Raw genomic sequence first — 26,653 nt, forward strand, 5'->3', positions numbered from 1 at the left:
TCCAATTTAATTGAATCCCGTGTTTCATTTAATTACACATTCACAATTGCTTGCATATATAACAGTTTGGCATCAATCTAGGTATCAGAGATGAACCAGAACTAGTGTGAATGGCATATGCAGTATATCGATTATCTAGAGAACGTAAAGTCGATAACTGGGCACACGAATGTCAATGGAAGCATAAATTTAAAAAAAAATATATAATAGACTATTTAAAGAAAATGTTCTTGTTTTCGATATGACAAGCCCGACATTCGACGATATTGAGGATCAGCTTGATAATTTTATCATACGAAAACCAAGAGAGAATGTAAACACATATGCGGCTGCACGAAAAGAAACAAAGGATGGACAACAAATTCATGAGCATTTACCATTGCTTGTTAATGATATATTAGGATCGTCCCCAGACCCAGACGATAAAGGAGTGTTCACGGTTTTCAATCCGACCACACTGAAGTATCGTACCTGCCTGGCTTACGGGTTTGTCGCAGGTCGGGGCGTCCATAACAAATCGTTTTACAAGTACATAATCGACGATGGAACTGGCACAATGGAGTTTAGTATTTATGTTAAGCCAAGGGAGTCTGAACTTATTAAACGTCTTTACAACGAAGCAAACTCCCTGGTAGGAACCGCGGGACTTCAGTACGAAAGGGTATCAGCTAGCATGGTGCGACTTTTAGGCAAGGCGCTGGAATACATTGATGGATCTGTAATATTACCCGGAAACAATGTCTTGCTATATGGACGCCCAAAGAGGTTTAGGGATAAAAATGTCTTCGATGTTATCTCATTTACTGTGGACAACGGGAAGTCCCGAAAGCTGGAGATCGCATTCAATGACAATTTGATAGACTACTACCAGTCTCATGGGGCTACATAATATTCATAATTGCAAATTTGTATATTTATAAGTTGAAATTTTACTCAATAAAAAATCAAATTGAAAATATACACATAATTTATGTGGTTTTTGCTCGAATGGCGGCACGCTTGCCTGTGACAGCTTGGAAACCAGACTTAATGCTAGCAACGGAGCAACGAGAACCGCAGGATTCGCACTGAAGAAAGAATAAACGCGTGTCCTTTTGCAATATTGTTTCCGGCGAGCGGCACGTGTGGCAGGTGACATACTCCTTAATATAGCGACGCAGCACATTTTCAATCTGTTTTGGCTGGAAGCGACCCTTGATAATTAATTGCTGATTGCCGTCCATGGATCCGCTTGTGCCCAACTCGGCCAGCAAAAAGTCTAGCAGATGTTTTGGTAAGCGATGCAGAGTTTTCGCAATGTCCATGAAATTGGCAAACGACGTTTTCTTCGTGCCCACACGCAGAACCTGAGGTGGTCTCATAACGAACTTCGGTTTGCGGCCTGCAGCCATGTCCGGGTTCTTGTCCAGAATAATTTCAAAGACGCGTTTCAGTAACTCGTCGTAGGTGTAATCACGGTCAGAACCAGCCCAGGTGCTGCTGTTATCCTCAACTGCAAAGTATGCAAAGAACATTTTTAGAAATGCACACTTTTCATTTAGGAAATGACAAACTTACAGTTCTCCTTGTCTTCGCTTTTATCGTCATCCACTTTGTCGGCGAACAACTCATCCAAGTCTTTCTTTTTGCTCTTCTTCTTCTTTTTGGCCATTGTAAAGTCCATGTCCAAATTGATCTCTTCCTCCTCAGGGTCTTCTGTTGCAGCGGCCGTGACGTCGTCCGCTCCATCAGGCAACGCCCCCTCCAGTTCATCTAAATTAAAAGGCTTCTTCTTTTTCTTCTTCTTTTTGCCGAAGCTTTCTAAGTCAAGATTATCGTCCATTTCAGCTGCTGTTGCATCAACGGTTGCTTCATCTTTAGGATCCTCTTTTTTTGCTGCATCGTCTAGTCCCAATGCGGCATCCAGGTCAAAAGTGGTCTTCTTCTTCTTCTTCTTTTTTAATAAAGTGGGGTCGAAACCCTAAAATACATTTCCCAAGTGTTCAAATGGACGAGTAAGCAAATTTGTACACACGAAAAGTTTGGGAGAGTTGGTGAAATGTATGCAAATGTAAATTGAGCTCCATATGCGCCACATAACCTCACACACACGAAACACAATGTACGATCTCCTCATATACATATCATTATGACCAACACTCGCAATTCACTATTTTCGGAGAAACTTACGTCTTCGCCTTCCATATTGAATTATTTTCGCCCAAAGAATGAGAGAACAATTTAAAATTTACGCTATTTTATGGAGCAAATTGCATCAGAAAATGTATACTTTAGTGACAGCAGGGCAGTATGACGGCTTTGCTGAGGGGATGTTGATTTATTATCGATAAATAACCTTAAGTAATCGATAGCAGCACGCTGTGCAACTCTTAAATAATTCGTTGCTAGTATATTTTCTATTGGTAGGTCACACTCATTTCTGAGTTAGCTTTTTTTTTAAATTTAAAAGCAAATAATACAGAGATCAAGCATAAACTTATTTGAACTACCGCTGCGCTCCTACAGAAGCGCACATATAACAACATACATAAGTATGTATGCTTACATCCAAACTAAAAAAGCAAATTAAATAAATTTGGGCGCAGCTTAGTGAGGAAACTCACATACACACATGTGTACATACACACTAACATACATACATAAATATGTATATACATTCATATAAAGATATATACACACATTTGTACATACATACATATATAGATAAATGCATACATATGTACATACATACATATATACATACATACATATGTACATACATGCATACATATATACATACATACATCATCTACATACATACATCATCTACATACATCATCTACATACATACATACATCATCTAAATACATACATACATACATCATCTACATACATACATACATCATCTACATACATACATACATCATCTACATACATACATCTACATATACATATCTACTTACCCGCTCCACCTCCTCCAGCTGCTCCTCCACTGGCCGTTGGGCCCAACGTTTGCTGTCTTGTTGAATTTCAACAAGGCCTACTTAAATTTCTGAGAATCGAGGAGGAGAGCACTTAAAAATTCGTTTAATTTAAAGGCGCAGCGCAGTAGTAGTTTAGACTTTGACTTTGTTAAGTTAAAGAAAGCATTCATATATACGTACGTACACACACTTACATACATACATACATACTTACACACATACATACATTCACACATTTGTACAAACATACACATAAAAAATATTTTTGGTCAAAATTTATGTAAAAGTGGTAAACTCAAATTACTTATATTGACATAGCTCAAAATTTGCCACACCCAAAACTCGGTAAAATCTCATCCGATTACCACGAGGTTTGGCTTTTTGGTTCATGGTTTGGCCTCTACATACGAACACACATACCCGCATACATATATACATACATACAAATAGTTGCCATCAATAGCCCGAAAGATGGAGTTGCCAAACTACACTAAGAAATTACTAGCTTAACGGCTTTGGCTGCGCACTGATCTGTTATCAGTCAATCATTAAGTAAAAACGGTTTTGTATATATTGATGTAGGCAAGCATTTTATTGTGGTATTCGTGTAGTTTTCATCTGTTCAGTTTAACGCCTGCACTTGGCCCTGCAATCGGCATTTGAACAGTAGCGATTCCCGTTGCCACCGCAGCCAAGATAGTTCTGCTTGAAACAGGCACGTCTACGCCCATCGTAGTACCACATTTCTCTCATGGCGAAATTGCGACAGGCGCTATTACGGTTGTGGCCAACATCTCTAGGGCCAGTGCAGACCTGGGTTACTGTAAGTCGGAAAGTCAGAGCATATATTGAGGATATATTAACTTACGACAAGTGCTTACCTGGACGGCCAACGCAGAAGCGCTGCGCCTGGATGTGGGCCACGTAAAGTGCCAGACACGCCAATAACAAGAAGAACTTCATTTCAGTGGGATTCGCAAACTCCTGTTGAACTAATTTGAGCACTCGTAAAGTTCGCTTTTATATAGCATATGCATAAAGCAATTTGTTTTAAATGCCGCAGCTGTTTAAAAAAAACCTGCGTAATAAAGAAATGCTACGAGCTATTCTTGTAACAGGTATTCAAAAATATTTCATTTTTGTTTCCATTCATTGTTAATTGACCCTATTTATAAATATACACACATTCATTCATACATTAAGGGGATTTAAACAGTTCTTAAGTAAATATGTTAAGTGCATCCTTTTGTATATGTCGTATGTTTGTATATTTGTATATTTTCATAATTTCCATCTTGGTAAAAAAGTTTAAAAGCTCATTATTAAATTGTTAAAACGCATTTTTTCAACATTTTTGTTATACATGTGTGTATGTATATTTCACATAAAAAATAATACGAAAAACATTTACGATTAAGACATAAACAATTTTAAATTAGACAGGATATACAAGCCGCGGTCTTATAAATATGAGTTAACCACGGTTCAATATTGATAACAGTCTGCGGTTACGTTTAATCTGGCAAGAATTGAAAATTTCTCGAGCTGTCTATAAAAAACGGAATCTAATAATTTAGGAAGCCCGACAGCTTTTAAAAATTACATAGATAAAGTCTCGCACAAAAAGGCAGACACTTTGAACAGTTTTTAAAAGTGCAATCATTGTAAATTATATTAAAAAATCTAATAAAGAACTATAACACAACAAATGAATCACTTATGCGTATATTACTATATTATAAATGCATTTGTAAGTGATTGATAGTGTATATATTAAGGCTGTGTTTAAGTTTATTGCTTAAGTAAAGTCTATCAATTAAGCACGCTGGTTAAATGCGAGTCTGTGAGAGATTATGCGCAAGCACATATATCTAGCTTCACGAGCCTTTCCTATTGACATTGACTACAAGTGAGCATTGCTTGGGTTGACTAATTCCGGTCCGATTCCGCCGGCAAACTTTTGAACTAATCGTCCCACCTCGTACGCCAACTGCTGAGTATTCTATAATCGAGAGATAATCAAATCAATATGATTCCATTGGTTTAAGTGGAAAATACACTTACCTCTTTCGTTGAAGCCTCGGCGTATACACGTACTACATCCTCTGTGCCGGAAGGACGCACAAAAGCACGTCCACGCTTATAATTTGAGACGACTTTGTTGATTTCCTCCTGTAGACCCTCCGGCTTGACACACACACGTTCCGCATCCGCGGTTTCGATGACGTTTCTATCCTGAACCTGTATCTTGAGCTGTTGATTTGGCAGGTCAGTATAGCTAGAGATCCAGTCCTTAACGTCCCAGCCTTTGTGGTTTAGGATCGTCTCTACCAATAGCATATCGGAGATTGCATCACCCACAGTTTCATTTATGAGATCTATTACGAGCAGTAAAGTCTCTGCATTGGGGTTGGTCTTGGCTGCTTCGCCAATAGTTTGCTTAGCATTATCACTGAACACAATGGTGCCGTGGCCATTGGCCTCGAAATAGATGCCAATATCATACTCCAAGGCTTTGTGGTGCAAATGCTTTACGCCCGTTGGCACACAAGAAACGGGCACCTTCAATTCGTTAACAATGTAATCTGTGGACGCCCCATTGGCATAGGCAGTCTGCACCAGGCCCAATCGCAGGTCCAGCTCACAGCTTTGAAGTAAGTCCATTAAGTAGCCAGCTACAAGAGTGGCGATCCGGTCCCCGTCCAGGAGCTTGAACGTCCCCGTTTCATCGCTGAAGAAGTAGACCACTCGATCGGCATCCCCATCGACACTCACGCAACGTGTATAGGGTTCCACTATGGGCATGGATACGGGGGGTCGTTGTTGCACCTTGACATGATCAGCACCGCACTGTTCGTTAATTTTGCCGTTTCCTATGCCCTGGTTAATGACTGTCACGTCTAGCGAGTTATTCATGCGTTTGATGAACTGCAGCATTTTTCTGGCTCCGACGCCGTTTGCGCCATCGAAGATCAGATGGTTTCGATACTTGCCATTTTCTAGCTGACCATTGCGAAGTTTCTCAAAGGCGGAAATGAGTTTCTCGTAATAGCTCTCCTCTGTGGGCTTGCCATAGGCCTCCTTTGTGTTGGCTGCCACCACGAAGAAGTGCATCATGGGCGTTGTGACTATTCCGAATTCTCGTACATTTCCTTTCAGCGCAATAACACCATCCGCGACAGCTTTTAGCAGGCGGGGGCTATGATAGCGATTGTCCATGCCAACGTAGACATAGGAGCTTGAGGTAACATCGATTTCATTATCCTTAATTATCTTTGCGACATGCTGCTCCAGATCCTGATCGCTTACGTTCACCAAATCTGTGGCTATTTTCTCCCAGCTGGCCTCCAACATTTCACCCTTTGGGTCGATTAGTTTAACGCCATTATCAGGCTCCGGATTATGCGAGGCTGTGATCATGACACCGATGACAGCACCCTCTCGGTAGCGGGAACGCAGCGTTGCGAGTACGCCCATACGGAACATAACGCTGTCCAAGAACTCGGCTCTGTTCAAGAAAAACAACAGTTTTTATAAAGTTTACATTCATCTTAAGCAGATCCGATTACTATAGTCATATAATATAGTGAAGAGAAAGACCATATGAGTAAATAAAGATAAATGCAGACATTGTTTTATTTGCATTATGGATGGACACGCGATTCTTTGAATTCTGATTTCATCGCCAACGTTCGGATGTCTTGATTATCATTTCAAATTCGTGCATTCATGGAAGACTCTAGCATGCACGTATGCCTATGCATATGTATGTATGTATGTACAACCGTATGTTTAAAAAAGCCGCCACCACGAACGATCTTTTGTGATTGCAGGTTAAATTCAACGAATGACTAATATAAAAATGTTTTGCTATTCTATATTCGAGTTTAATCATACAAAAATCAATTTCTCATGTATATGTAGTGATTGGGTACCTTTAAAGGTGCATGTCCATTGATAAAGAATGAAATTCTATAAATAAATTGGAATGCCAGAATAGTGCACTCGCCTTACTCATCTTCACCACTCCCTAAAACACACACATACATATGTACATACGCATGTGTGTGTGTGTGTCTGTTGATTTAGATGGGTGTGGGTGGGCATACATACATTAATATTTGTATGTATGAAGTAATTTATGTATGTAGATAAGCTTATGTATATTCCCACTTGTAAACTCACTTGCCGCGAAACCCAGCTGTTCCGTACTGTATGGGTTCCTTTGAAATTTTTGGGTACATTTCTCTCGCAAATGCGTAAACGGTGCGCAAATTAATAGACATGTTGTAATTGAATTGCTGACTCGATTAATGTGGCACTCAGTATCCTTGTTGAAAGTCTAACCAGTCGCAAAACTACTTTCCGTTTTCACGTTGTTGTTGTACTAAATGTAGCCCAAATAAAACCAACGCGTGTCAGTGCCAGCTGAATGAAAGCAAAGAAGAAGAAAATGCCAATACCAACGAATCAATGGCACACGCAATTTCACCACATTAGAGACGTCAACATTGACCAATTGGTGAATTTCATTTTAAAACTAACCCGCAATATTTATACTGATGATCATCCACAAGCAATATGCAATACAATTTTATATGCATAACTGATGGTTGTTACTGTAGTTGTTATATGGGTTTATGGTATAGATTTATGACATTTTTTAAAAGTAAGTTTTGTTTTAAAAGTTTTTATTTTATATTTCTATGTCTGTGTATTATTCTGATAGTATATAAAAACAATACAATAAATATATACTTGCTTCAGACGTTTGTGTATAATAATATGGATGGCTTGTAAAATTCAGTATAATGTAAATTTTGTGGACGGTATTGGACGGAGAACACTCTTATTCGTAATGTTGATCTTTATGACTTAATATTAAATTATTGTACATTTCGTGTATAGTATAATTCGCATCAGACACTTTAAAGGCGATTAAATTGTAATAAACAATGGATAATTCGAAATATCAAAGTGATTAAGAAAACATTAAGGCACTTGAGTCAGCTCAAAAACTGCGAACAGAATAGAATTTGTAAAAAAAATTTAGCTGATGGATCAACTATATATATACGCATAGATATGTATGTTTGTCATTTGTGTGAGATTCGTATTGGGCGTTCGAAATGTTACTAGTCATTCTGAGTAATGTTTTACTCTATTTGGAATGTGAAAAGAAATTGAGAATTCAGGCTCATGTAATCAGAGTAATATTCTCAGAGCAAATGCGTTTGCTAGGAGCAAGAATATGGAAAACGTAATATGAGTTGCGCCGGCATAACAATCCGTAATGCGACGTGCACGCATATAATTGCTACCCAAGTATGTATCGTAGCGGCGTTCGTTCTCCGGAATAACTTGCAATTGGCGCGTGGCGTCTTGGAAGATTAAATCATAGTGCCCAAATGGCGATGAGAACATGCTAAAACTGAAGGCATCCACATCCTTCCGGCCGTACAGCTGTTGAGCATAGGTTAGCAGGTTGATGTATGCGTGCAATTGTGTCTCATTGTAGTTGACACCGCCACGCGTGACGACAGCATTAGCTCTAACTTTGCCCAAATTACAGCGTTTGTAATCTTGTAGCTCGGCGCGTGTGCCGTCCGTGCACAACAATTCAAAGTCGTCGTTTAAGGCATTCCGTGCCCACCACTCCTTGCGTTTGCCACCCGTGCTCTCCATTACAGTGGTGTGCTTCATAAAAGCCACATGGCCGCCGCCCTCAACGAGGCAGCGGAACGCACCCGTATGACCATAGTAGTCCTCCGAAGCATCCCGGCGGCAGTATCTGTAGCTGGTTCCATGGCAAAGGTCACACATGCTGTCGTACGGTACACCAGTATTATATTCGCTGCTGATTGCGCCGGGCACGCATGATTTGGTAAAGTATTCTGCTGCGGCACGTATCGAGTCACATCCATAAGGTCGTATCCAACCATTTGATAGAAGGAATGCCATTGGATATGTCCAGCCTGCGGCCATATTAATGCCAGTGTGACATGTGTTCTTCCCCTTCAGATACGTTAGCTCGGTGTCGGGATCTTCTTCTTTGGCAACAGCTACTACATAGTATTCCGGCTCACCCAAATTGTAGACCTCAGACATGAATGGAATCAAATCATAATTCAATCCACCCGTGTATACATCGCCGGCATCAAAGACAGACACATCAGCTTTTCCTGACTGTATAAGTTGCATACAGTTTATATGCGAGTGCATTTTTTTGCAAATAAGCTCTGGTTTTAAAATTTGTGCCTTGAGTGCCGTCTGCAAGAGGAATATAAGTGAAATTACTGAGGATATTAAATAAAGAAAAAAGAACTAACTCTCATTTTGATGCATTTTTCCAGCTCTGGTTCAGAGGTCACACACATCGTCATTGCTGGAACGGGACATTCCCGGATGCCGTATATATATTCAATAGATTTTTGCAAATATTTAGTGAAGGACTGATCGTCTTCCGATATGGAAATGAGATCTCTGGCTGCATCCTGGAAAAGCAGATTTGATCTTCCATATCTGCTCGATTCAAAAATACGGAATTTTTCGTAAGGTACAGATGTGTTGCCATCAAATGAATTGCGTTCAGTGGTAAAACTGCTGTCCAGTCGGTCATTGCGATAATTTGTGCCATCAAACCGCTCAAAGGGATTTTGATTTTGGTTCTGATTTCTATTATAGGTGTTGACATTGTCGTATTGGCTGTTGAAATTGTCGTATGGGTTGTTACGACCTTGCTCATTGAAGTTGTTGCGATCGTACGTGTTGAATCCCCCGCCAGTCTGTGGCTGATTGCCTTTTGATTCCTCACGGAGAGCGTCTGAATACAACTCAGCAATGCGTTTCAAGAACTGCTGGTATCGGAAACGATCCCGAAAACTACGAGCTGAGGAAGTAACAATTGCATCCGAAGGAACTTGGCCCCAGCTACATTGGCGATAGTCAGAGATGGGCACACGGCTACCATCCCGGCAAAGCAATTCAAAGGTATCCGGCGACAATTTTTCTAGAGTGCAAACATAATTTAAGTTAAGAAATTATTTTCTAATAAAAGCCAAGCTACTCACTAAACTCTATAGTTTGCAGCATTTCAGAAACAGTCGAATGCCGCAAGAAAGCTACATCTCCCGCCTCAAGGAGGCACCTAAATGCACCATCGTATCCAAAATATGGATCAGACGCCGAGCAGCGTCCAGGTATTTTGCCCGAACATAAAGCACAAAGTCTGAAAAAGATATGCGTAAGTGCTATAAGATAAACGGTTTTCAAATATTTAAATAGACCAACTTGTCAGAATTGTCTCCGATGGGATTGTACTTGTCAATCAGCGAGTGCACCGCGCAGGAGCTGTTGAAATAGTTGGCAGCCGTCTTCACCTGGTTATTGCAATCCACAACCTCCATATCGCCAAAGTGTTGCAGCTGAAAGCAAAACGAGTTCAATCATATAAATATGTTTGTTTCTGAACAGACAATATGTTCCATTACCGTGTATATGGGTAAGATCCAACCTGCAAGACTTCCTACCCAGGGAAAGCAAACTCTCTTTTGACGCAGGTGTCGCAGCTCGGTAACATCGGGGAGTGTATTCTTCTTGATAACTGCCACTGAATGATAGTTCAAGAATCCGCCTTCCAATTTCTCCTGCATTATTGGGATCAGGGAGTTGTAACGGCCAGCGGTAAAAACATCTCCGGCATCCAACGTTGTGATATGCGCCTTCTCGCGGTCCAGATGATGGATGCATTCATCTGAGCTGTATGCCATAAAGCAGGTGAGATTCATGAAAGCATCGTCAAAGAGCGCTCGGTCCCGTTCGATGGCCGCTGTCAAGTTAAGACATTTGTACTGTTCCTCCTCACTTTTTGTGCACCAAATCATGTTGCTGGTTTTATGTTCATCGTAGTGATGTTGTGCTAAAATTAATTGTTATTAATAACAGTAGAGCAAGCAATGGACTTCTAATAAGCATATCTTCAAATTAATTAATATATCCAAATACATATACATACACACATGTATAGGAAGCTTTAGAATTGCTTATAGAACTTGATTTATATTCTGCGATAAGTGACCACACAATATTTTCCAGCTATATTTATAGTCTTTATTGTGCAGAACATATTATACACATTTATCGTTGAAATTTAAAGAATTAATAGCCAATTCATTTTCATTTACATGTGTACACACACACACATACACAACTATGCATTACATGCCTTGAGCAGCAACGCCCTATGTTTAGTCAGCGAGATGTGCAGGTGATATTGCACTTACCATGAATTACAATTAAACACAATGCGCTTATTAAACATAAAAACAAATAAACTCTATTCATTTTTACACATGTATAGCAGTACACATTTAGTTTAAATATATATTAAATAAAAATAAACACAAGCGAAATGAACCTAACTACGACACGCCCGCAATGCACTGTCATCGATGGTGTTCGTGCTGTGCTATCGAAAGTCTGTGCGATGTTTTATTGGCTGGCTACGATATTTTTGGCGGCGTTTGGTATTTTTTAGGCAATTTATATTAAGAGCAGGTGTTTTTGTTTTATAATCGTGAATTGTAAAAACATTTAAGAATTAAACAAATTCTGTCTTGCAGAAGAATGGCAGTCTTACGCGGGTGGAGATTTGTTGGCTTTGTATCGTGCATAGTTGGAGCAATTGGAATAACTTTATACCCGGTTATCGTGGACCCCATGATAAATACTCAAAAATATAAATCGCTGCAAGAAAGAGCCAAACGCACAACATAACTTAATATTGTTAAAACCGACTTGTATTAATTTACTCACACCGTCATGCATATGTTAATTAATCCATACATGCTGGGCATGCAATAAACACGAACAGCTGTTGCTAAACGCGTAGCAAATTTTACACACTTATTTATTATTTGGCCACAATGAAAGGTGCGTCTCTCGATTTTTGTAATTAAATAGAAAATATTGTTTGAAATTAGTTTTTATAAATTGTAGTTTTGATTGCGCTCAAATAGGGAAAACACGAAGCGTTGACATTACTGCCGGCTATTAATTGTTATCAGTTCCAGCAAACAGCTGATTCCAGCGAACTTTTACAGGCACATACGTGGTCAATTTTGTGCGACACAGGTGACTTTTCCTCTGTGTTTGATAACAGTCACAGGTTTTAAGAATGTCGACAGCCACTAAAAAACGAGAGGATATTTTGCTACTCTTCGATGTGGATGGAACCTTGACCATGCCCCGTTCGGTGGTGCAGCCGGAATTCGAGGAGTTCTTTTACACAAAGGTGAAACCACGGGCAACGATTGGAATCGTCGGTGGATCTGATCTGGAGAAAATGTTTGAGCAGCTAAATGGCAAGAAGATACTGAATGAATTCGACTTTATATTCCCTGAAAATGGCCTGGTACAAATAGAAGGTGGCAAGGAAGTGGGCAAACAAAACATTATACAGCATTTGGGAGAGTCAACTTTACAGAGATTTATCAACTATGTGCTGCGTTATTTATCTGAACTGGAATTACCCATTAAACGAGGAACGTTTATTGAGTTCCGCAATGGAATGATGAACGTCTGCCCGATCGGTCGTCAATGCACCCGGGAGGAGCGCAACATGTTTGCGGCCTACGATGACAAACACCAGATTAGAAAGAAAATGATTGCAAAGCTTAAAGAGGAGTTCGCAGACATCGATCTTACTTACAGTATTGGTGGTCAGATAAGCTTCGATGTGTTCCCGCACGGTTGGGACAAAACCTTCTGTCTGCGCCATATCGAAGCCCACCATAAGTTCAAAGAGATCCATTTCTTTGGCGACAAAACAGAACCAGGTGGCAATGATTACGAGATCTATACTGATCCTCGCCTTCAAGGACATAAGGTCAATACACCACACGATACCATGCGAATACTAAGCGAGCTGCTCAACATTTGATGGCTAACGCATTTATAAAATTCCAAATCAAAACAATTTACTTTATGATGTATATTCTGTAAAAAATTAATCAATATATTTGCTTCAATATGCAACGGCCACATGAATATATTTGTATTTTTTTAAGGCCTCTCGATAAGAACACGATTTATTTCGCATATGTGCCAACTGAGTTTCTGTTTATATAGTCTGCGCAAAAACAAATCAATTTAAATCTGAATATCGCTTGGAATACAATTGTTCTTATATCTAATAGTGTCTCACAAAGAATTATTGGTATACTTTATAAAGGAATATGCAATGATTAGGATTTTAATACATTATTGTTGATTGAATTTCCGTCATTGACAGACCAGTTTGAGTCGAAGCCACATGCGGAATCGGAGTCCGAATCCACGTTGAGTGTCGAACCAATACTCTTTGGAGCACGTATTTGATTTGGGGTTGTGGGCATGCTGCTGTAGCCGGTATTAAGATTTGAGCTGGAATTGGATGAACAGATGGAATCCCGCGGTGAGTCTGTGGCATTGGAGGCATAAGAGGATCGTTTTGAAGTTCTGTAGCGCTTTGAGACGTAATCAACCGATTTTGGTGGTGGCATCAAATTCTCGGAACGTTGTGTTATATTGTCCGCTGAGCCCCAAGACTTGTGAACAGCGTCATATATATTCCTGTTGGTTGGAACACTTGATCTGGAGCCCACTATATTACTCGACCCGTATGGTATTGTCACCGATGCTCTCTGATTCGGAGGTCGATCCCGTGTCGTACCATTGGCATGATGATGATGACGCTGATGAGGGTGACGGTGAGTTCGCTGGTGATGGCGACCTACTTCTATGGCTCCGCCAGGTCCATACGGCATCGGGACACTGCCATTGCCCACTCCCAAGAAGTTGCTGAACGCTTCGGTTGTTTTCTTTACTCGGACATTCAGTGAACCAATCCGCAGGAATCCCAAATCTTTTTCGACTGCAACAAAATAACAACTATCAAATTTAAATGAATTTAATTAAGTAAATAAAAATTCACTTACTTGTATGCTTTTTTCGCGCTTTGATTTCTGCAAAGATTGGATACGAAAAGAGATATTTAATTATTTGTGTTAAATAAAGACTTCACATGCACATGCTGTTATAATTAAAATGAAAATATGTCAACTAAATATTAGTTAGTAGCTCTTTTCTTAAGGACAAATGATTGTGCGATTAAGGAATTCGTTAAAAGAAAAACTTACCAAATAAATAAATAAGAATAACAGGCATCAAAATCAAATGCTTTCAAATAAAAAACTCAAGGATACTACAAAAAGCGTTAGCGTGTTGTTGTTTTTTTGTTTTGTTTTTACAATGCTTTGAAAAAATTTGCAAAAATTATAATATATATATATACATAATAACAAGCGGAATTGATAAAACGAACAAACATTTTATTGAACATTAATTGATTGCAAACATTCAAATTCTTTAGTTAAGTCAACCTGCCTCCAGGTTCCGTTGTGTCCGCCGCTGTGCCGCATCGCTTGAATTTCTACACGTTGCAATGATGAAAATAAATAGAGGAGTTCCCCAGTTAAGATAGTTGAGAACTTAAATACGAAATACTTAATGCAGCGGCAGCCTTGCCATTAATTCAACTGATATGGACGTGATTCAGTTAAGAAAAATCAGATAAACATGCAATTAAAAGGAATGTCTTGCGGAATTTAATGTCAATTAAATCAATTGCTGCTGATGTTCTTTTTTTTTTTTTGGTTTGTAAACTTGCTGACATGCAGGGTTAATACCGTTTAAGTAAAAAATAAATTGATGTATTATAAAACATTAAGTACTGGATATGTATGTTCCCAACATGGATTATTTTGTTTATTGCTAGAACTAGCAAAATTGTTAATCAATTAATAAACTCCGGTGAAGCCAATTAGAACTGTATTACTTAGTAGTAACTGAACCTGTAGATATATCTAAGCACATAGTATAAGCAGTTACGCTCTAGTTTATCTAGTTGTGCTGCATAACGAAATCAGTTTTATATAGGTACACACATATATATCAGCAGCTACCTTCTAGTTTGAATTGTGTACGTTGCTTGTTTAAATAGTTACAACAAATTCGATTATTATATGTTTAACACGATGTTTAACTAGTTGACAGATTTCGCTTAAGATCAGACTAATATAACATCTACTAAAAGCATTTGCCAAGTTTTTTAATGTATTCTATATATATATATATATTTTGTTATTTTAATAAAAGTTTCATTGATGCTAATAACAGTGTGTACAGTTAAAACTTTAATATATATATATCTGAATATTTGATTGTTATATAATATAACTTTCAGATAACCAATAAACATATTTTATGTTAGCTTAAAAGTATATTTTTTTAAAAAGGTTTTCAGGTGCAATTTGGTTAATAAATTGAAGGGGCTATGATACATTTTTTCTTATAAAAAGGGCGTACAAAAAAAAACTGGGTAAGTGTATAGCATTAATTTGTTAATATTAAGTGCTTAACAAGCTGTGTGTATAATAAAATATGTATATTTTTCATCAAGAAAGAATTGTTGTTAATAGTTCAAAGCTATCAACAAGAATTCGTATTCGTATACAGTTGTTTTTTGCTACCCTTTGTTAAGTTAGATAGTAAATACATAAGCTGGTTAATTGGCACATGCTTGGATAGTTTAGGTAGATTGGTTAGTAACAACATCTTTTGGGGGTCGGCTCGCACCGGCAGCTGACCGAAATGTTTTACGCAAAAAGCTCTCCTTGCGCCGAGTGGGGGCACTGCGCAACTTGCGCTCGTGGGATTCGCTCTCTAGCATTTCCAATTTGTCCTCATCGGGCTGATCAGTTGCCACGTTTGCGTCCCGTTTGCTTCTCGGCGTTGGCTCCGAGTCGCTGTCCTCATTCGACTCTTTAAACAACAGAGACTGGACAGATGGCTTTTTGTAGCGCCGATATGAACCCGATGTCATCAGGGATTGAGTGCGAGTCACAGTGCCCCCACCTGAGCCACTGCTGACGGTGGCGTAGCGCATTTGAGAGCGCTTTTTGCCGCGTGTCAGTGCGCTGCCGAGTGTGCCGCCCATGATCCCATTGCCAGCGCTCGAGAGCGGGCTCTCAATGTGCTGGTATCCCAGATGGTAGTTGTTGTTTAGCTCCGTGCCGAGGAAATACTTTTGATACTCACTACTGCACGTTGAGGCCGAAACACTGGGCCGCTGGCGACTGTAGTCCAATGGCTTATTTCCACTCCAATCCATAATGTCCCGATTGGCCTCTGAAGGAGTTTGAAAGAGATTTGTTAATCTAATCTATCAGAAGACTGATATGCATTCTCATATATATATCTTAACCATTCTGATGATATATTCAATACATTCAACACATTTTGATTGTCGTTCATGGATCAATATAATTGGAATACGTACTGTAAACATTCCATAGTAGTTCGTATATATTTTGTCTTCCGAATTGAGTAGCCAAATGAAGCGGTGTATATCCCTATAAAAAGAGTATATAGATCTTAACTAATATCTTTAAATTGGGTAAGTTTTGCCATTGATAATTGAGATATATCTCAATTTATTGCTCGTATTTTATAAATTTGCAGCCCAACAAAAACTTTAAATCTTAGTTTCAACACTATTTTTTGTTGCTCTTTAAAATCATACCAAATAGTTGACAAATATGGAATAAAATATGGTTTAAAGTTGAGCTGCAGAACTTTGAACCTTTTGTAAAAATGCGTATCAAATCGGTTGGAAATTCATATCAAATTGAATGTAACACATTCGCCGTCGTGATTGACAATTCACTTTGTCTCTGTTTTGGCGAATGACAGTTGAAAAACATTTGAGAGAATTTAATTTGTTTGAAACAAGGCACGGTTCAATTTAAAATTGTGTAAACTCGCATGCATAAAACCGTAGAAAAGGACTCGAGGCTTGGGCATGTTGTTGCCACAATTGGATTTGCTCGTCACGATTTGTCACAGCCCGGCTGTGCCCCCACCCCATGGGAAGGGACGAGAAGGAAAGGGTTAAAGAAGTGTTTGCCGTGTGACATGTGACGCAGATTTTCGCGTGATTGTGACAAGGCAATCAGTCCGATTTCGTATATTATTAAATGTATTTCAATATATGCAAGAAACAGAAAATACACTTACCCCATGCTAGAGCCCAATATGTCGACAGTTGGCAAATGGATATGGACATGAAATGGAAATGCCAAATTTAAATATTTACAAATTCTAGTTGATTATTGCAAATCGTTACCGTCTTGGCATTAACATCCGCCTTATAGGTGCCAGCAATTAACTTGACCACATCCTCATTGCCATGCTTGGCAGCCCAGTGTAAGGCGGTCTGGAAAACACAAAAGCCTTTAATTAGTTAACTGACTAATCGATAGCTGTACAATGGTTTATTTTATAAGTATATATACACATATATTCATAAGCTTTTGGCTCGGAGACAAGACTAACAAGCAGCAGGGCGTCGCTGTTGCAATCTGCCGCACTTCTGGAACTATTTGTTCGATCATCAATTGCTGTCGCTGGCCACCAAAAAAACATAAACCAAAAAAAAAGGAAGCTGGAGAAAAACAAGGATTCCAGGCTGAAGATTATACGATATAAATAAATTGGCCAGCCACTGCCGAATGCCTCTTGCCTCAATTATTTTCATGTTAACATAATAATTTAGTAAGGCGCAACGATTCGGGCCGCTCAGATAAGGCTCTGAAGGCTCTGAACTGTAAGATCGCCGCGAGTGCACGATGATTTTCTATAGAATTGTTTGCCACAGCAATGCTACGTACCACAGCCATGTGTTGACAATGAAGACGGTCACTTTTTGAACAGCAACAGCGACAAACAAGTTGAGACAGAGACAGAGGCAGCGGCATCGGGCACAAGGGGCACATGGGGCAGCAGCCGCGGGCAACAACGAAATCGGGGGCAGATACAAATAGAGTTTCAGCCAATTCCCGCTGCCGATCGGTATGTAATTCTTTTCAAGGGAAATTTGTTTTGTGTCTCCCAGTTAAAGATGCAGTCAGCCCCGGTACCAGGCCAAACGGACTGCCCAGCGAATGCTGAGATACATATGTAGCTACTATTGCTGTCGATGCATCTTAATCTGCACTCCTTGGCATTTAATCTCATCCATTGTCTTAGCATTTCGCTGAGAAATGTTCACGAACAGAAGCCGCATACAACAACAGCTCCGACTATCTTATCAACAATGTGTGTGCCGATTTACGATATGTATTATTTAGCTAAAGTGTCGCTAATACACTTTTTTTTTGCCTCTATATATACCTTTTATTTTCATATATGAAGTTGTTTTGTCGATTAAACTTGGCTTAAAAACTCAATGTATTTAATAAAAATTAAAAAAAGCGAGCATAATTGAGGTGCTCTGTGCGCCTATCCATATCTAATCTATAATAAAATTAGGACTCATTTTTGAGTCCAAGCCCAGCATGAACTTGGAATGTGGACTTAAATATAACCGAAGCAGAATTTTTTAAATCTTGCGGCGAGGAGCTTCTTGCATTAAGCAAGAAATTTTTGGTATAAAAATTGTATTGGGTTTTAGTTAATAGATTTTGCTAAGAATAGTTGCAATGTTCCCATAAGGCCGCAAGAGAATTAACCTTAAGGTCTGATTCTTCCGGGTCTGTGACCTATGAGCCCATCTTTAGTACGGACTACTGAGTATATCGAATTCTCTGCTGATCTCAACATGATAGCGTTTACTGTAAGGCATTTAAGATATCTGCTTTTAGTTTTCAGCAAGTAACTAGCTAAATTTAAGCATGTTACAATTGCACAACTACCGCATATCATAATTTTCCTATTTCAATGGGCATTTGTAACAGAGAGAGTCCTTCAAAGTACACCTGAGAACACAGTATTTCATTGTCGAGTAAATTTGATTAATGATGCTTATTTATTTGGTTAAAACGCTTTTCCTACTAGCATTTGATTTGTGGTCGACGTAACGTTACGCTTAAGGCTATTCGACAAGGAGTTTGTGGCTCTAAGTGCAGGCTTTTGATTCAGATGTTTAGGAGTGGAAGAATATCAAAGAACCTAGAATCGATGCTGTGATTAATAGGCTGCCGATAATTATTCAAATGAGGTGTGAAGTCATGAGGCTGATTATCGCTTTGTCATATGACAGAATGCAAACATCGGCTACGGATTTACAAATCGTCTCACGCGCAAAGCAAGAAGAGAAGCGATTTTGGCCATTTCGTGAATGTCGCTTCCACACAGGCTTGGCTCTTGGCTCTCGGCTCAGGTTGGCTACAGCCTCTTTACATATGGCATGTTGTCCGTCTGCACGTTTAAATTTATTGTCCATTCCATTAATGGTGGCAAGGGACAGAAATTCTGCGTCTCTGACAGTGAAATGCCATAAATTCTTGCGTCTCGTTCAGTTTGTGGCATTGTATTTGCCTTCGAGAAACAAACAGAGCGATTTGCTCTCTAGAGCAGGCTACCAAGTCGTGGAGGCATCCGACAGTGTTGGCGATCGCCGAAGGGAATCCAGCTGCTGCTGCTGCAAACGCATTGTGAAGGAATGCCAGGAGTATGGAGCATGGTGTACCAACTACCATGTCCAGGTCGTGAGACAACCAGTTGCAGCGCCCATGGTCCTTCTTATACTGCCTCACGATCATAAAAGGATGGTCAAAATATTTGTCACTCGTTTCGTCCCAAAGTGCAAAGCAGTAGTGAAGGTGTCACAGCTGGAATCCGATATGGTAAAAATGCGATGGTATGTGCTCATCTGGATCATGACAATAGATGATTGAAAACCAAGATAACAATTTGCGATGATTATCTGCAACTCACAAGCCAGCCAAACACTTGCACCAACTTGCAACAACTCTGTACAAACTGTGACCAAATCTCAGCACTATTTTCATACTCTATTATCAAAGTTGTTTATCTTTAAGTTTAGCTAACAGAAACTTAATATATAATAAATAAATGAATACAATTTATAAGAAAATCCAACAAGTACTATGCTCTCTATGATATCTCTATTATAGGCACTGGATAATATTTGTTTAATATTTGGAAAAACAATTAGTTTTTGTATATTTTTTTAAAACGGTCGATTTCCTATTAGAAATGGCGCTATATAACCTTGTGTACAAACTGTTATCAAATTTCAGTAATACTCTAATTTCAGTTCATAAATAAATACCTCCATCGTGTCGGTGAGGATATAATAAATATTTGTCTTCTGATTAGGCTATTTGTTTTTAAGTTTTCTATTCTAATGTGTTAAGTACTTAGCTTGACACTAGTTTTGTCGACCAATAAAATAAATAACCAAGAAGTATATACTTTCTACGACCAGCCCTTCTACTCTCATACCAGAATATATTATTAATAGAGCTATAATAATAGGAATAACTAAATTATCCACAACGAATAGCCTAGTATTTTACACACATGAGGTTTAGAAAGTATTGAGTAAAACCCCTACAACCATTCTTAAGCCCTCGCCGTGGTTTTTTATTACAATAATTACAATAATATTTTTTCGAAATTGATTTTTGGCATACTTACATACTGGGAAACGCACGTGTGAATTTTTCCGGAATAGGTACATGAAAGAGGAAAAGAAGAAAAATAAATGAATTTATCACAATTAACTAGATATAAATTGTAAAATGAATTCCTTACGCAAAACACAAACTGACAAACAGCAAATAGTTAACAAGATTATGCAACTAGTTGAGCTTTAGCTGTTATTAACTGCTAAATATAGCTCTCAAGTAGAGCTGCCATTTCGCCTTAACAATTTAATAATACACTGTCAAGTCTCAACGGCAATTACTGGCAGATGCACATGAGCCCAGTTCAAGTTCAGTCCTGTCCAGTGAGTGTCCTCGTATGTAGGATACTGGTCAGTGCGCAAAAATTATGTTCCCCTAATGGTGCCAACTATGATAATGAGGGTCATGTGAGCTGGAATGTGGGCTGGCAACAGTGGCTGCCGTTCATATCGTTACGTTCGGTTTTGCGCCAAAAAGTCGAGCGCGCCTGTGCGAGTGCAACAAGAAGTCGCTCGAAGGCGTTTTGATCGAAATTCGATATTACGTTGATAAGACACGAGCTGCCACGCAGACCTGTAGACCTGGTCGACCTGTAGATCGAGTCGACCTGTAGCAGTAGGCCTCCTGGCGGACCTGGAACTGGAATCTTTTGGCACATTGAGCGTCGCTATCCAGAAGCTGTCGTTTTGATCGATCGCCGGCACATAAAAAATGTCATGTTTAACATGTATTTTGCTGGTTGTAATTAAGGCTGTCGGCCCGGGTCGCTCGAATTTCAGATCCGATCTGCAGATCGTCAAAGTGAGCGAAGTGAACTTTTAAAGACATTTAAGTGGGTGTCAATTGTTTGAGAAATTCATTTATCACAACACGCTTACACGAGTCCGTCCGCTCGACAATTTCATGGCCCGGTTCGCTTAGTCTAACTATTCATTAAAGTTTCAAGGACAGCAGCTAGCCAAAAAACGTACATATTCTTGCGGTAATGAGAATTTAATTGTTTCTGTTATTTTTATTTGTTTTACCCAAAATGGAACTATTCAAAAATTTCACAATACTTACACCCTGATATTATAGTTGAGCAATTCATGTTGACATACATCAAACGGGTGGTTCATAAAAAGAAAAAGTATATGATTAATTTCATCTTAATTGTAAGAGATTATTATCGCTCATTCAAAAAAACATAACATTTACCAGATCAAATTAGGCAAAACAAATATGATTTATGATATTAGCTAGATGACAGTTAGATAATTATCTAAAAGCTTTTTTATAATGGCGACATAATATGGGCTATAATAAAGTTGTGCAAACGTAAATCTTCTCAAATCTGGACTTCCTCAATTTGCCGTGGTTCTTCCCTTTTCCATACATTGAAGTTAATGCTTTCTTGATTAACTTCGGTTTTTATAGTCTGATCTTAGCATCTAAATGTGCGTTAATACCAATATGAAATTATTCTAAAATCTGCTTCTTCATTCCTAAATAACTCACAATAGTTAATGTTTTTTAGATCAACCTCGGAGTTTATAGTCCGATCTTAAAGAAAATTTAATAAATATACTACTTATCTAAATCTGCTTAAATACCAAAAGCCATACCCTTAAAAATGTGTTGTATTCAGATAGCCAAAAAGGGAAATACTCTGAATTCTGCAATATAAAAATTCGAATATTTCTGTGACATTATTGCTTTGCAAATATTCTCAAATGTTCAGTTTATCACCGATAATATAATATAACCGAATTTACCTAAAACAAATAATTTGCGTACAGCTCCCAGGAGTAAAGTTTACACACGCAATATCAATATGGAGTAAATCAAGAATATAGAACACGACAATTGAATACCTGTAGTAGATGAAAGGTGTGCTAGTTCTCAGGATAATGAAAACAAGCGCACCGAACACGAATGTGAAACTGATGCAATTATTTTCTCTTTATGCCTAAGTTCAAATATCTAAAGTGCAGATTAACTAAATTGATTAGAAATTATGCTTCCGCAGACCTAATCAAAAAAGGTAAAAAAACACCGGCTAATTTCCAGAGCAGCATGCTAACTTGGCAATGCGTACGCACCCCATGCTACATGGAATCGAAACCAAACAACAATAATAATCGGACAGCTTGATAAAACGAACAGGAAAAAAAAAGACAAGAGTAAAAACAATAATAATGACAGCAAAAGTCCTCGCTACGCGGCTATCTTTGGCAAACAATCTAAATGATATATTAAGCGCAAAGCAAATAACGCTCTTTTTGTCGCCACCATGCTCCTTGGCCATTTCCCTTGCGAGTTAAGTTCTCCAATTATGCGGATTATTAATTTAACTGGGTCGCTGGTTAGACTCCCTCCCTTCGACCATTCATTTCTGGGCAAGTGTGCGCTTGCTCGCATGTCTTCCGCTGCTGTTGTTGTTGTTGCTGCTGTCCATTGGCAGTGACCACTTGTCGTTTCACAAGTTGTCAAAACTTGTCATTTAACCGACAATGAGCCTTGCTTGCTTTAATCGTGGTTATTATGCGTTCGCCCGAATAAGTCTGCCGAGCGAGTCTCCCTACCACAGCTCGCCGCCACAGCTCTGGCTCTGAATTATTAATGATGGCCAGAGTTTAGGCAGGTGCTCGTGCTTCATGGGGAGTGGTCTCTAATTAGTCGCAGTCGCAGTCGCAGTCGCACTCCGCTGTCTGTATTGGATCAATGCTCTGATACTTATAATCCGACTGCAATCATGATTTATAGAATTCTCCACTTTCTTTTACGCGTTAATCAGCCCGTGGTCCAATTAGTTCTAGTTCCCGTAAGTCGGCTATAAGTTGTGATAAATGCTGCTGCTGGCCGCATGCTTCCTGCGGATCTGCATTATGCGATCCATTCTTTAATTGGTTTCACAGCGGCTCACAGTGGCTCATTTGTCAATGGGGCAATCGATAAACTCGCGGACAGGTGGAATCCTTTAACAGTGGCTGCACTTTTTGCAACCCACGTTGCCTCGGCTCCTGCCTTCTGATGAGGGTTGTTTTCTGTCAGAGCTGGTGTCGCCTTCGGGGCTGACGAGCGCCGATCCGTAGTTTAGCAACAGGTGATCGCTGATCGAGGTGACGTGTTTTTGTTTTGTTATTAAGTTGTTAAGCTAAATTATTGTATTTTACTTATTTTTTATTTGCTTTTCTTTTTCTTTGAAAGCCGTCGGCGACATTTAACAGTTCATGCATTTATATGAGCTGTCGCAAAACGTATTATGACCATTAAAACTGTATATATTGCATTCAGTTTTGTTATGGATTTTGTATAAAAACCTTTAATTAACAAGGTCAGATTGAAGATAAACATCTAACAAACAAAGTAGACTATCATATAATGTGCACACAGGTTGGAAAACGCGCAAAAAATAACCAAAAATGCATATGCACCATATTAGGTATCCTCTATTATTAGATAAGCTCGGTATGCCCTCGACGGCAGACATATATCTTCTATGCATAAAACTGTTTGTCCGGATTGACTGAACGACTGACTGACTGTTTGGTGACCGAACAGAGTCCAACCCGTACGAGCTACACAAAACTATATATGAAACTAAAACAAGCTGAAGTCGAAAAGTTAATCAAGCTTTTCTAAATCTTAAGCCTAGTTTGATTTGGTCCAAAGATATTTGCACAACTTTATTATATCTCTTATATAATGGACTTATATGAAAATACTATAAGCTGCAGAAATAAAAAAAATTATTTTTCAGGTAAAAATATCGTAAAGTTTATAGCCTACCGTTGCTGGGCACTGAAAAAAAATCATAAAAAAATTATGGTTATTAATATGTAAACTCAGAGACAGACAAGTTCTTACTATCTATATATCTATATATGAAATTAATAAGAATATATTACATATGCATAATGATTGTTCTATGTATTGTATTGTACTATGAAAGAAAGTGTTCGGAGAAGATGTAATATATCCCCATTGTGTATACACTCCTCTTAATGAAACAACATTTGTAAGCCGTGCTTAAGATTATGAAAATCGCATAGAAGGGCGATCCTTGTTTTAATTATTAAATTAAATTTAATTAATAATTAAAATGTTGACAAGGCCCGGATAAATAGGAATCGCTTTCAGTATCTCTTTTATCGTTTTTATCAACAATTTAGTAAAGCATCGATCGTATGAGAAGGAGAATCGAGAAAATATTTGACGTATGAAATAAATGAATGAAATCGGGATTCATTTGGAATCGATTGCTGATTTAATTGTCTGACTAATTGAGAGATTTTTTTGCACTGCCATCTGTGAACTCCCATGACGCACATTCGGCCTAGTTGCAGCGTTATTTGCTCCATTTGGCACTCGGCGAGCTTAATGACTTGATTTGGGAGGCTGATGAGGTGCGGGTCCAGTTGGTAGATTGTTGTCCGTTGATTAGTTCACATTGGAAGGCAGTCACAACCAAAGCCAGAGCCACCGGCACAGATACGGCCAGAGGGACAAAGCTCTGTACGTGCAGAACCGCCAGAGCTGCGGCTGAGCGACGACAATGACTTGCCATATATGCACTAGCTGGGCGGCTGGTCACAAAAACCTTAAATTTCATGCAGAATTAATTAACTGCTGTGGTGGCAGAAGCAACTGCGACTGCAACAGCGACTGCGACTGCGGCCAGTGCGCCCTGTTCGTGTTGTCGCCGTCGCCGCCGCCGCGGTAGCTGCCCAAAGCCGCCCAAGTTGCGGGCGCCCTTGTGCCCGGGAATCGCTTTTTCAGACGCTGATATTTGATGGCTGGCCAGACAACGCGGGAACACACAGAAGCGTTCGGGATCGCTCTGGAATTTCATTGAGAAACGTGCCCTGTACTTGCCGAGACAGCGGCGCAGGTCGTGTCCCCATCGCTCTGTCATGAATTGCACATGCACGGAAGGGGGAATGTGTGTGTGTGTGGCGGGGGCTCGTTGTTTGTCTTGGGGATCTATGTTGTGGCGCCATTAGCTGCCATTGGCTGGCCCGTGTCGCAATTTAATTACAAGCATCGCTATCAGAGGAGGCGGCAGTAAGATTTATGCAAACAGTATACAACATGCATAGACCTTCTCCTCCAACTGGTGGACAGATGCACGGCTCCTTCAAATGATATCACGATGGCCCTTGACTTGCCTGTCATCGTTTCGAGTAGCCGCTTTATTTGGATCTCCGTTTGGTATAACTTTTTAGAGGGTTTTATAATTTTGTCTTTTAATGTGTAACGCATAGAAGAGGGCATTCTGCTCCTAAAAAGTATGCAGATATTCGTGATCAGTATTAAAAGCCTTGGTGATACGCCCATGTCCGTTTGTCTGTTTCTATTGCAAGCAGAATATATGTCGGAAGCTGCCGGATCAGACCACTAAGTCATATATATAAAAATATATGTTATTGTCAGGAACTTTTTGGGTTTTCAAACTATCTTAAGCAAACTCAACAATTGAAAGCTTCTCAATTCTCCGCATATCTTTAAAACCGTAAGACCTATGTCTACGAGGGTATTTGAAGTACGGCGTGCCGACTGTAACCGTTTTTTCTTGTTTTTATTCCTTCTTAGTATGATGCACAACTCAATTTGCTGCTGCTGCTGCATTTAACCCACTCATAAGTAATTGAATGGGTATGTGTGCGAATGAATACTATCTGTACAGCCGGCAGTACGGGGTAGCCTCCCATTAAGGGAGAGCACAAAGGCTTCAGCTTCTTGAAAATCGAATCACGTTCGCCCAATTTTGAGTGGACGTTCAGTCCAGGGTAGCTCTTTGGCTTCGACAATTTTAGCTCCCTTGTAGGCGATTAACTTAAATGCCACTAAACTAATTTAAAAGCGATTGTAAAACCTCTCTCTCTCTCTCTTTCTGTCTCACTCTCTGGCTCTCTGGGCGATAGAATTTCTGGGCCTGGCTGTTAAACATCTTGTCCTGTCCAGTGAAAAACAGTGTGCCGTACCCATTGTCACGTACTGCGTAGAATGTGGCCATCAGTGGAGATCTGTGTGTAAAATAAATACATAAATACACATGTGTGGCTCTGGGCAAGATTGCTTTTCCATATGGAATTTAATTTGCGCTGCCCCTGAAACATGTAATAACGATGCAATTTCATTTGCAATTTAGCAACGAACGTTTTAGAACCAAACAGT

The 26,653-nt window shown here is 39.3% G+C and overlaps 8 protein-coding genes across 10 annotated transcripts in view; 3 read left to right on the forward strand and 5 right to left on the reverse strand.

Annotated features, from left to right (window-relative positions):
• The first annotated feature begins 166 nt into the window (after nt 1–166).
• On the forward strand, nt 167–939 carry LOC115770370. The gene has a single exon (XM_030715616.1). The coding sequence runs from the start codon at nt 242–244 to the stop codon at nt 887–889; it is 648 nt and encodes a 215-aa protein (XP_030571476.1). The 5' UTR covers nt 167–241; the 3' UTR covers nt 890–939.
• Nucleotides 910–2,301, reverse strand: LOC115770369 (eukaryotic translation initiation factor 2 subunit 2). The gene is made up of 3 exons (XM_030715615.1): nt 2,170–2,301; nt 1,558–1,960; nt 910–1,492 (listed from the first exon to the last, which is right to left on the reverse strand). The coding sequence occupies exons 1-3, from the start codon at nt 2,182–2,184 to the stop codon at nt 969–971; spliced, it is 942 nt and encodes a 313-aa protein (XP_030571475.1). The 5' UTR covers nt 2,185–2,301; the 3' UTR covers nt 910–968.
• Nucleotides 2,302–3,590: 1,289 nt separating this feature from the next.
• On the reverse strand, nt 3,591–3,926 carry LOC115770299 (tissue factor pathway inhibitor 2-like). Its single transcript, XM_030715535.1, has 2 exons — nt 3,845–3,926; nt 3,591–3,784 (listed from the first exon to the last, which is right to left on the reverse strand). Exons 1-2 carry the CDS (start codon nt 3,924–3,926, stop codon nt 3,591–3,593), a joined length of 276 nt encoding a protein of 91 aa, XP_030571395.1.
• Nucleotides 3,927–4,340: 414 nt separating this feature from the next.
• LOC115770410 (phosphoacetylglucosamine mutase) lies at nt 4,341–7,376 on the reverse strand. The gene is made up of 3 exons (XM_030715671.1): nt 7,149–7,376; nt 5,028–6,471; nt 4,341–4,965 (listed from the first exon to the last, which is right to left on the reverse strand). Exons 1-3 carry the CDS (start codon nt 7,247–7,249, stop codon nt 4,867–4,869), a joined length of 1,644 nt encoding a protein of 547 aa, XP_030571531.1. The 5' UTR covers nt 7,250–7,376; the 3' UTR covers nt 4,341–4,866.
• Nucleotides 7,377–7,657: 281 nt separating this feature from the next.
• On the reverse strand, nt 7,658–11,401 carry LOC115770357 (melanotransferrin). Its single transcript, XM_030715598.1, has 6 exons — nt 11,246–11,401; nt 10,454–10,881; nt 10,254–10,387; nt 10,034–10,191; nt 9,293–9,972; nt 7,658–9,233 (listed from the first exon to the last, which is right to left on the reverse strand). Exons 1-6 carry the CDS (start codon nt 11,304–11,306, stop codon nt 8,169–8,171), a joined length of 2,526 nt encoding a protein of 841 aa, XP_030571458.1. The 5' UTR covers nt 11,307–11,401; the 3' UTR covers nt 7,658–8,168.
• Nucleotides 11,402–11,504: 103 nt separating this feature from the next.
• LOC115770361 lies at nt 11,505–11,760 on the forward strand. The gene is made up of 2 exons (XM_030715605.1): nt 11,505–11,519; nt 11,585–11,760. Exon 2 carries the CDS (start codon nt 11,589–11,591, stop codon nt 11,736–11,738), a length of 150 nt encoding a protein of 49 aa, XP_030571465.1. The 5' UTR covers nt 11,505–11,519; nt 11,585–11,588; the 3' UTR covers nt 11,739–11,760.
• Nucleotides 11,761–12,119: 359 nt separating this feature from the next.
• Nucleotides 12,120–12,982, forward strand: LOC115770360 (probable phosphomannomutase). The gene has a single exon (XM_030715604.1). The coding sequence runs from the start codon at nt 12,139–12,141 to the stop codon at nt 12,901–12,903; it is 765 nt and encodes a 254-aa protein (XP_030571464.1). The 5' UTR covers nt 12,120–12,138; the 3' UTR covers nt 12,904–12,982.
• The window catches only part of LOC115770359 (ankyrin repeat domain-containing protein SOWAHB), a 37,808-nt gene continuing 24,112 nt past the window's right edge, over nt 12,958–26,653 (reverse strand). Inside the window, exons 4-11 of one of the 3 annotated variants that reach the window (XM_030715601.1) lie at nt 24,265–24,277; nt 21,681–21,685; nt 17,188–17,277; nt 17,079–17,084; nt 16,342–16,414; nt 16,101–16,190; nt 13,940–13,966; nt 12,958–13,875 (exon numbers count right to left, since the gene is read on the reverse strand). In XM_030715601.1, the coding sequence (XP_030571461.1) occupies nt 13,208–13,875; nt 13,940–13,966; nt 16,101–16,190; nt 16,342–16,414; nt 17,079–17,084; nt 17,188–17,277; nt 21,681–21,685; nt 24,265–24,277 (972 nt within the window). In that variant the 3' untranslated portion in view covers nt 12,958–13,207. Of the gene's footprint in view, nt 13,876–13,939; nt 14,540–16,100; nt 16,191–16,341; nt 16,415–17,078; nt 17,085–17,187; nt 17,278–21,680; nt 21,686–24,264; nt 24,278–26,653 lie in introns of those variants that run through there. The other 2 variants (XM_030715602.1, XM_030715603.1) reach the window with 2 other exon arrangements.

Source organism: Drosophila novamexicana, unplaced genomic scaffold (genome assembly GCF_003285875.2).
Source record: "Drosophila novamexicana strain 15010-1031.04,08,12 unplaced genomic scaffold, DnovRS2.1 tig00004555-arrow-pilon, whole genome shotgun sequence".
Lineage (NCBI taxonomy): Eukaryota > Metazoa > Arthropoda > Insecta > Diptera > Drosophilidae > Drosophila > Drosophila novamexicana.